Here is a 10,482-nt window from a genome sequence, read left to right as displayed (position 1 = left end):
GACATCAATGTATTGGACCGGCCTCTTCAAGAAGAGGAAGCCAGGATGAGAAGACCCGCTAGATTCGTTACCAGACCTCCCCCCTTTCACTACCTCTTAAATCTTGGAACGAGATTTCCTGTAGTGGAGGAGATTTGTGATGCCCGGGTAATTAAGCTACGGTAACCCCCTCGTAATGATGCCACATCACCTCGGTTACTAATGATAAACTCGCATTGATTAGAAACCGATTCAAATTGAAATTCAAAATCAAGGCAAACAACAAAAAATTTCAAATGTTAAAACTAAAATGTTCGGGTTGTGACAACTATTGCATAGGCAGTTATGGTGAAGAAACCCTACTTTTATAAAATGTTTAGATGTTATAAGATAAATAAAACAGTAGCAAAAACTATTATTTAAATATTGTTAAATAATAAATAATTGCAAAACTATTTTATTTTACGTAGCTAGTTAATGTGGTAGTGGCATATTTGGTAACGTCAAAGTAGGTACCATTTTGGTATTTTGCTAAATCAAAAATAAAAGGAAACTAAGCTAAAACAGAAAAGGGTAATAAATAAAAGAAAAGGAGAAAACACAAAAACAGAAAACTAAACTAAAAAGAAAAGAGAGGAAGAAAACCCCCTGGGCCGTGGCCCAACCGGGCCAACCCACCAGGCCCAGTCGGCCACCCACCCCCACTCCTTATCCCCTCACCCCCCGTAACCCACTCCACCGACACCCCACCTCCCCTCCCCCCACAAAAATATCTGCCCCCTCTCTCCCCGATTGGATCGGGATCGGGGAGGAGGTCGCTGCCCCCGCGCCAGGACGCCGCCGCCGCCCGGAGCGCTCCCCCGCCGGCCTGCTTTTTCTCTTCGCCGTCGTCCCCGTCATCCACCTCGCGCACCGCTGCCACGATCCCTACGCCCTCCGTGAGCCGCGCCCCTCCCTCTCCTCCTCTCTCCCTCAACGCGTCGCATCGCCGCTGCCCCGCTGCGTGGTCGCTCCCTTCTTCCCCCTTGGCACGCTCACCGCGCCCCGCGGCTGCGCACGCACCCCCGCCACTGCCTGGGTCGCCCGCCGTGGCCGGCTCCTGGTGCTGCCGCGCGCTGGTCTCGCCCTGCTCCGGTCCACCGCCCGACTGCGCCCGTCACCCCCTGCTGCTCGCGCCGCCAGTCTCGCCGTGGCCTCGCACTCGCCTTCGTGCCTCCTGCGGCCGCCTGCTCTGCCATCGCTACGCGCCTGCTCTGCCATCGCTGCCGCCGCTGCGCCCGGCCGCCGAACCGCGCCGTGGCCGCGCCGGTTCCACCCACCACTGCGGCCGCTGACGCGCCGTCCTGCTCCGCCCCACCTCCGGCTCGTTGGGCCGCCGCCCCGCCGCGGCCATCTCCGGCGCCCGCGCTGCATCGGCACCCCTCCACTCCCGCGGGTCGTCGCCTAGGTCGGGCGCCTACAACGCCCGTGTGCCCGTTAGGCCCCGCTGGCCCTATGACATGTGGGGCCCCACCCCACAGAACGGTTTATAAAAAAATAATTAATTAATTAACTAACTAAATAATTAAGTTAATTAATCATGTTTAGTTAAACTAATTAAACTTGATTAACCTAAATATCTAATTAACCTAACTAATATGTTAGTTAGGGTGATGTGTCAATGACAGACGAAACCCACACGTCAGTTTGACCCAGTCAACCCCCTATTGACTGCTGACATCATACTGACATCATGCTGACGTCAGCGTGCACTGTTCTGGATAATGTTGGATTAAAATAATTAAATAAATGCTAAAAATGATTTAAATCTTTTAAAATCAATATAAAATAAACCGTAGCTTGGATGGAAAAACTTTGTACATGAAAGTTGCTCGGAACGACGAGACGAATCCGGATATGTAGCCCGTTCGTCCACCACGCACCCCTAGCATAGCGAACACTCAATTTTTCCTCTCCGATTCATCTGTCCGAAAACGCGAAACACCGGGGATATTTTTCCGGATGTTTCCTCCCTTCACCGGTACCACCTCATACCGCGTTAGGGCACCCCTAGCACCGATACTTGTCATGTCATGCATTACTATGCATCTGTTTGCTTAATATTTATTGTTTCTTCCCCCTCTTCTCTCGCTAGACACCGAGACCGACGCCGCTGCTACCTAGTACGACTACAGTGTTGACGACCCCTCTCTCTTGCCAGAGCAACCAGGCAAGCCCCCCCCCCTTGATCACCAGATACCGCCTATTCTTCTCTACTGCTTGCATTAGAGTAGTGTAGCATGTTACTGCTTTCCGTTAATCCTATTCTGTTGCATAGCATGTCATTGTTTCTACAACTGTTGATACCTTACCTGCAATCCTACATGCTTAGTATAGGTTGCTAGCACTTCATCAGTGGCCCTACATTCTTGTCCATCTGCCATGCTATACTATCGGGCCGTGATCACTCGGGAGGTGATCACGGGTAAATACTTATACATTTATACATACTATACAGGTGGTGACTAAAGTCGGGTCGGCTCGTTGAGTACCCGCAGGTGATTCTGATGTGGGGGCTGAAGGGGCAGGTGGCTCCATCCAGGTAGTGGTGGGCCTGAGTTCCCGACGGCCCCCGACTGTTACTTTGAGGCGGAACGACAAGGCAGGTTGAGACCACCTAGGAGAGAGGTGGGCCTGGCCTTGGTCGGCGTTCGCGGATACTTAATACGCTTAACGATATCTTGGTATTTGATCTGAGTCTGGCTACTGGCCTATACGCACTAACCAACTACGCGGGAACAGTTATGGGCACTCGACGTCGTGGTATTAGCCGAAGCCTTCATGGCGTCAGCGACTGAGCGGCGCGCGCCGGGTTGGACCGCGTAACGCAACTTCCTTTGTAATGGAGGTTGCTAGGTCTGCTCTCCGGCCACCGACGCAACGTGCAGGTGTGCAATGGGCGATGGGCCCAGACACCTGCGCGCATAGGATTTAGACCGGCGTGCTGACCTCTCTGTTATGCCTAGGTGGGGCTGCGACGTGTTGATCTTCCGAGGCCGGGCATGACCCAGAAAAGTGTGTCTGGACAAAGGGGATCGAGCGTGTTGGGAATGTGGTGCACCCCTGCAGGGAAGGTAATCTATTTGAATAGTCATGATCTTCGGTAACAGGACGACTTGGAGTTGTACCTTGACCTTATGACAACTAGAACCTGATACTTAATAAAACACACCCTTCCAAGTGCCAGATACAACCCGATGGTCGCTCTCTAACAGGGCTACGAGGAGAGGATCGCCGGGTAGGATTATGCTACACGATGCTACTTGGTGGATTTACCTTCTTCTCTCTTCTACATGCTGCAAGATGGAGGTGGCCAGAAGCGTATTCTTCGATAGGACTAGCTATCCCCCTCTTATTCCGGCATTCTGCAGTTCAGTCCACATATGATAGCCTTATTCCATTTGATACCAATGCGTACATATGTAGTGTAGCTCCTTGCTTGCGAGTACTTTGGATGAGTAATCACGGTTGGTTTGCTCCCCCTTTTCCTCCTTCCTATACCCGATTGCTGCGACCAAACGATGGAGCCCAGGAGCCAGCCGACACTGTCGATGACGACTACTACTACTCGGGAGGTGCCTACTACTACGTGTAGCCCGCTGACGACGACCAGGAGTAGTTTAGGATGATCCCAGGCAGGAGGCCTGCGCCTCTTTCAATCTGTATCCCAGTTTGTGCTAGCCTCTTAAGGCAAACTTGTTTAACTTATGTCTGTACTCAGATATTGTTGATTCCGTTGACTCGTCTATGATCGTGCTCTTGTATTTGAGCCCTTGAGGCCCCTGGCTTGTAATATGATGCTTGTATGACTTATTTTATTTGTAGAGTTGTGTTGTGGTAACTTCCCATGAGTCCCTGATCTTGATCGTACACGTTTGCATGTATGATTAGTGTACGATTGAATCAGGGGCGTCACATTCAAGCCGCCAAAGGCAAAAAATAAGCCTGAAGTGCTAACGACATGTTTCCATAAAAATCATCGATTAACTTAGTGGATGGATAATATGTTTTCCTCATTATTTTTTGCCAATTCTAAAGCATATGTACCATGCATGAAAAAATGACACTTTTGTTAAATATAAACAACAATCATATAATAAATCATCTGTACATTCGGTTTTAGTTTTCATATTAAATTCAAAAAATCAAGTTTCATAATATCAATTCCTTTTAGTATATATTACAATCTATTCCGCAGCAACGTGCGGGGTATTATCTAGTTGCATAAACTGATCGGTCTGAATTGAGTAACTTTCTTTGGGGAATTTACTTTTGGGATCATGACAATAGTAGTGTCATTTCACCCTTCTGGCATAACCCGGGAATTGATCGCATTCAGAACTTCCATGACTAGGTCATCACCCAACATAGACCAGAACCGTTTACAAAAGACCGCGTGAAGGCCATCCGGTCTTGGTGCCTTGAAATCTCCAATGAAAAAGAGAGCCTTTCGTACCTCCTCGGCCATGTATGGCGCCATCAGGGACGTATTCCTTGCTTATTCCTTGCTTCCGAAACTCGCCTATGGACTTTACTGAAAACATTAATATCGGGAACGGTCATCTGGGATGTAAAAAGCGCTTTGAAATAACTCGTAATGATACTGTTTATATAATCCAACTCCTCCTTCCAAACCCCTGTATGGTCAAGCAATCTTCGGATACAATTCCTTTTCTTACGGGCTGTAGCTGCTTTGTGGAAATAAGATGTATTGAGTGCCGCTATGCATCGGCTGTTGGATCTTTTTTAAAGATCCATCACCTCGTCGTTGGATCTGACGAATTGAGCGACCGAGCATCACCTTCCTGCATTGCAATACAGTTCGTGTTGCAGGAACTTTCTGCAATACGGGTCATGTTGTAGAATTTTTACAAACATAGGTAAAGTTGCGGATTTTGTTTTTGCAACAGAGTATTGTTACAGTTTTTTTTGCAACAAAGTTCTTTTTTTAATTGCAATTCAGTTTTTTTTGCAGCAAAGTTCTCATTGCAATTTAATTTTTCTACAACCGAGCTCTCATTATAAATTTTTGTTTTTGCAACAGAAACTCATTGTAGCGGAAAGTGAGCAGCGGCCAAATTGACCAAAAAAAAAGGGAAAGAAGGAACTGCTCGGACAAGACATGCACCGCATGGCCGAGCGAGCGGATACTTGCGTGTGATCCGCCGGTTGAAGCCAAGCGTTTTTCATCATATATTCGCAGTCCAAACACAAGAAAAAAAATTACAACTTATTTCCTCCGTTTTAAATTACTCGTCGTAGAAATGGATGTATCTAGAACTAAAATACATCTAGATACATTCATATTTGCGACAAGTAATTCGGCACGGGAGGGAGTACAAATTACTGCAATTCCATATTATCCAGCTCCACTCGTTGCGCCGATCCAGCAGAAGATAAAACGTTCCCATCTGCGCCCGAGAACATTCCCTATAAATACCCTGCGCACGTCGACACGCACTCGTAGTCGTAGTCGTGTCTACAAGTGCAGCGCAACCACCATGACGCTTACCCGCTACCTCGCAGCGCTGGCCGCCGCCGCCTCGCTATTCTTCATGCTCGGCGGCCTGCACGGCGCGGAGGCGGGGACGGCGGACAACGACTGCGCCGTCGCCCAGACGGCGTTCGGCGACTGCACCGGCTACGTCGCCGGCGTGGAGGACAAGCTCTCGCCGCGCTGCTGCAGGGGGCTCGCCGACATCAAGGACATGGCGCCGACCTTTGACCGGCGGCGCGCCCTCTGCGCGTGCATCCACAAGGAGATGGTCGCCGCCGGCAAGGTGCTCACCCGCCGCGCCGCCACGCTCCCCGCCAGGTGCAGCGTCCGCATCTCCTTCCTCCCGACCGCCCACGACTTCGACTGCTATCGGTACGTACCTCGAGAAAACATGCGTGCTCCAAATTTTGTTCGTGCCAGATGCTTCAATAGCCTTGTTCGTAATTTGTTTTCCAAAAGGTGAATAGATAAAAATGCTTAGTCCCTTTTCAGGATTCCGAGAGCTGATTGAGAAGTCGGCTTAATCATGGCGCCCAACAAAGAGCATCGAATAAGATGACTTGCAAGACTTGTGGTGGGCATATTTACGTTTCTCTTTCTTTTCTTTTTTCCTTCTTCAATTTCACAAAGAGTAAACAGAAGAATAATCTAGTTAGTAATGATTTTTGGAATAAAGATCATTGCAAGCAGGAGCTGTTTACTTTGAAACAATATTTAGAAACTTAAGTCCACGTGTAATTTGTATCTTATCCATATTATTAATATATTAAACTGTAATCTGTATCTTATCCATATTATTAATATATTAAAGTTCATCGTAATTTTTTTGAAAAATACTCCATCCATTCACAAATATAAGATGTTCTAACTTTTCTATGGATCGGATGTATGTAAACACGTTTTAGGTTGTTTGTTCACTCAGTTTGGTTTGTATGTAGTAAATATTGAAATATCTAAAATATACTAGTATTATATTTGTGACGGAGGAAGTACTAGTAATTAGCTCCCTCTCGGGCAATTTTTAGAGGAAAATCATTTGCCTTCTCTCAAACACATTGGAGGATACTGTTAAGAAGTCTCTTTCCCTACTTGACTCGTGATTGACGGCAACTTAGCTTGGCAGATTTGCTTTCGTTGAATATGACTTCAACGTTAATGCAATCGCTAGGTACAGCTCCGGAAGTCCAAAAGAGGGCTCAGTCCAAAACGCTACATATTGATTGCCATTAAATAAACGCTCGTGATTATTCTCATTCTATGGACAGAAAATGTCACGTCATTTGCAGCTTTGTCCTTCGCTAATTATGTCTGAAAATATTGCCGGTGTTTCATTGCTGCATGCATGTCAGAAGCGGAGAACAGATGGTGCACAGTCCAGGCGATATGAGCCTCGAAATATTTAGGCTCTGTGCAGCCTAAGGTTTTTTTTTTTGGAAGTGCAGCCTACTTGTCCTTCCAAAAAAGGAAAACCAAAGAAAAAGAAAAAACAGCAGAAACCCAAAAACCTAAAATGGCCAAGACGAATCAGGGATTACAAGGAAAAAAATGAAAACAAAGAAAATAGAGCAAAAACTAAGAGAAAAATGTAACGGGCAACCACTCAACATGCGCTCCGCATACGACATGTGTCCTCGTAAGACTACTCCCCCGCCCACTCAAGAACGCCTCATGAAAGCTCACTCAAGGGGCATCTTCTACTCCCTCCGTCCCACAATATAAGACGCTCTTATATTATGGGACGGAGTGAGTAATTAATTGCTCCCTTGTTTGAAATAATTGTTACTGCCGACTAATGTATCCAAGCAATTTGTCAGAAGCGCTTCTTGGGCAGGCCATTACTATTTTTTGACATAATTTTTTATTACATAAAAAGAATTTGACATGTTTTAGAAAGTATTTGTAAACTAAAAAACGCTTTCAAACTTCAAAAATAACCTTAATTTTAATAATAATATTCAAAAATCCAACAAAATGTCCACCGGTTTATTTCATTTCTAAAATTGAAAAAGATTACGAAAATTAAGAAATATCCCGAAATTCTAAAACTATCCACAAGTATAAAATGTTCATGAATCAAAATCCCTAATTTAAAAATACTGTAATTTTTTTTAAAAAATCTTGGATTTTGAAAAATGCTCCCCTGGTTTAAAAAGTGTTCATTGCATATGCTAGGCGATGTATTGTTAATTAAAAATATTTTCTGAAAAAAATGTTGTGGACTACAAACTAGGGAAAAGTAAAATAAAAATTAGAAAGATACGAAATAAGTTTGTGGATTAATAAATAAAACAAAATAATAAAAGCGAAGATAAAAATGAAAAAACACAAAATGTGAAAAAAAAATTGTATTTTAACATACACAAAACTTTTATCAAAACAAATATTGAATAATTTATGAATATATTGTTAGTTTTAATAAGTTTTTTAAATATCTAGATCCGTAAAAAACAACAGCAGTATTTTTAGAAAAACAGATTAATGAACGAAGGAGGAAAAAAACTGAAAATCCGCTCGCGACAGACTGGGCCAGCCCATTTAAGCTGGTTTTCAGGTGGAGCTTCTCCTATTTGATGCCAGTGGGCGTCAAATAGGTGGTCTCATCCAACACCTCGGAATAGGATCCCAATTGCTCGATTAATATGCTCCAATTTTATTCTCGCGCATATCTTTTTTTTGTTGGAAAAACTTTTGATCTATTCATCATCTGTCAATATTTTACAAAAAAACACTAGAAGTAAAGAAAATCTAGGTTCATAGACCATCTAGCAATGACTACAAAGCATTTGAGCGAGCTGAAGGCGTGCCTCCATCATCGTCGGTCCCTCAGCGGAGCCGGGCAAATCTTATTGTAGTCCACAATCAGAAAGTTGCCGTACCGAGGCCCAATAGGACCATCACACCAGAACAGCAATCGTCGCCGCCGATGAAGAGATGCATAGACCGGAAGGGTCCAACCTGAAGACACACGAATATAAACGAACAAATACCGGATCAAAGGGATGCATCAAAGACAAACACCAACCGAATCATGTGAGATCCGCCAGAGAAATACCTCCACGTGCACTCTAATTGCGCTAGACGCATCACCAGAACGAGGGGTAGGCGAGGAGAAACTTATTCCAACTTTAAGGAGCCGATGTCGTCTCGTCTTGCAGAGCAGGACATAAACCTAAAGAAACGGGGGGAAACACATAAAAACGGAGCAGGAGTCCTCTCACCGGCAAGGGCCAGAATCCACTGCGCCTCCATGGCCTTAAGTCCATAGAAGGCAAAGCTGGTTTCTGGTGACGCCGATGGGAGGCGTGAGATCCCTAGCTAATCACCCTTGCGCGGGACACACAAGGCGTAGGGTATGAGACGTGCGCGGCGTGCATATCTCTTTGAGTTCTATATATAATTCTCTAGGTTTGCTCAACATCAGTCACCTGAAATTTGAATTTGTGTCAGTCGTTTCGGTAGAGAGGAAGCAGCGGCCATGGAGGAGCACCGAGGCCGCCGGCTGAGGCAGCAGCAGCCGCGACGGAGTAGCCTCCTCGTCTATCTTAGGGGTGCAACGGGTGCAGAGGGGGCAGCAGCCTCATCGTCCATCTTAGGGGTGGAGAGGTTGCAAGTTCATCGGCGTCGGAGTTGGAGGTCTGCCGGGGTTAGAGGGATGGCCGTGGTCAGAGGAAGCACGGCGGTGGGCGGCGATTGAGGCGAGGGCGGGGCAGCCGGGTTGGCGCGAGAGCGCCGACAGCCCAGGGTGGCGGAGGGCAGTGGTTAGGCCGGCGGCACGTGTGGCGCTTTCAGGTTTCAAGGAAGAAGATGAACAATAGATGATGCAGGAGGTAGAACAAAACAATCTGGCCACTCATTTCGCATCCAACGGCTAGAAACAGATCGACTGATCCAAATTTATTTTTCAGTCAAACTTACCCCTAGCATGTCCCATACTTCTCCTAAAGAAATCTAGTCGAGTCGTCCTCCTGGATAAGATGTGGACAGAAATTTCATCGCCATGTAACTAGTCGACATCGAGGTGCCAAACGACTCCGTCAATAAGAGCTATTGGGAGTCATCAGCGTGTTATCCCCGGCGTACCTTTGATACGTTGAGCGAGAGCCGCCGTGTAACTAAATAGGAGTGATAAATAGTACTATTTCCGTCCGAAAAAGTTTATCCCTTAAATGGACGTATCTAGCACCAAATTAGTATTAGATATATTCATTTAAGAGACATGTTTGAAACAATTTTTTTTCAGACAGAGGAAGTAGCATGTGATTTCTTTCTGATAAAGCAGGCTAATGTTCGTCTCCTTGCTTTGTTGTGAAGCAGTCTGACATTGTGCCAAGCCAACGCCCAAGTTGCCTAGCCACACTATATTAACCTGCCGTGATCTCAAATGTAATGGCATGTCATGGCTGATGACTGCGTCCGATCGAGGCAGGTGCGCACCAATGCGGCTACAAGATAAGGTCGACGACCTCCTAACCGCATGATTCAGAAGCGGGGCGTCGAGATTTCGAAATCAGAATCAAGGAGTTGCCCCAACCAAACTTCGAAATCGATTTCTAAATTAGATCTGACAACGCGGCGATCTTGTACAGAAAAAATACGAAGGTACCATCGACCACGACCAGCTGATCTGTACAGTTTTTCTTTTTCTTTTCCGCCCCTGCATAGTCAAACATACAACACATCGTCATCCAATCCAACTGTAGCGGCGAACCAATCTATAGTTGGATGGTTAGAGCATTTTCAACAGCCGCGTTAAAAGACGCGTGCGGTAAATTGGCTTTTTAGCATGCTCGGGACGTTTTCGCGCGCTCCAGCGGTGACGGAAAACTAGCGTACACGGGGAAAAGGCGGCAGCTCACGCGCTATATTTAGCGCGCCGCATCCGGCGCGCCTATAAATTGCAGCGCCATCTGCCGCTCTCTCCATCTCTCCATCGCCCTTTGCCGCCGACACGCCACCACCGCGCCACT

General features: G+C 46.3%; 1 protein-coding gene across 1 annotated transcript; it reads left to right on the top strand.

The window, feature by feature from the left end:
- The first annotated feature begins 5,475 nt into the window (after positions 1 to 5,475).
- Positions 5,476 to 6,303, top strand: LOC125521512 (non-specific lipid-transfer protein A). The gene is made up of 2 exons (XM_048686567.2): positions 5,476 to 5,887; positions 6,008 to 6,303. The coding sequence occupies exons 1-2, from the start codon at positions 5,520 to 5,522 to the stop codon at positions 6,024 to 6,026; spliced, it is 387 nt and encodes a 128-aa protein (XP_048542524.1). The 5' UTR covers positions 5,476 to 5,519; the 3' UTR covers positions 6,027 to 6,303.
- The last annotated feature ends 4,179 nt before the right edge of the window (positions 6,304 to 10,482 follow it).

This window comes from Triticum urartu, chromosome 7A (genome assembly GCF_056163025.1).
Source record: "Triticum urartu cultivar PI428250 chromosome 7A, HENAU_Tu73, whole genome shotgun sequence".
NCBI classification, from domain to species: Eukaryota; Viridiplantae; Streptophyta; class Magnoliopsida; order Poales; family Poaceae; genus Triticum; species Triticum urartu.
The sequence above is the reverse complement of the archived record's forward strand: the minus strand, read 5'-3'. Positions and strand labels throughout refer to the sequence as shown.

Excerpts from the sequence above, each read along its gene's own strand:
- LOC125521512 (XM_048686567.2), top strand. The coding sequence starts at position 5,520 with ATGACGCTTACCCGCTACCTCGCAGCGCTGGCCGCCGCCGCCTCGCTA.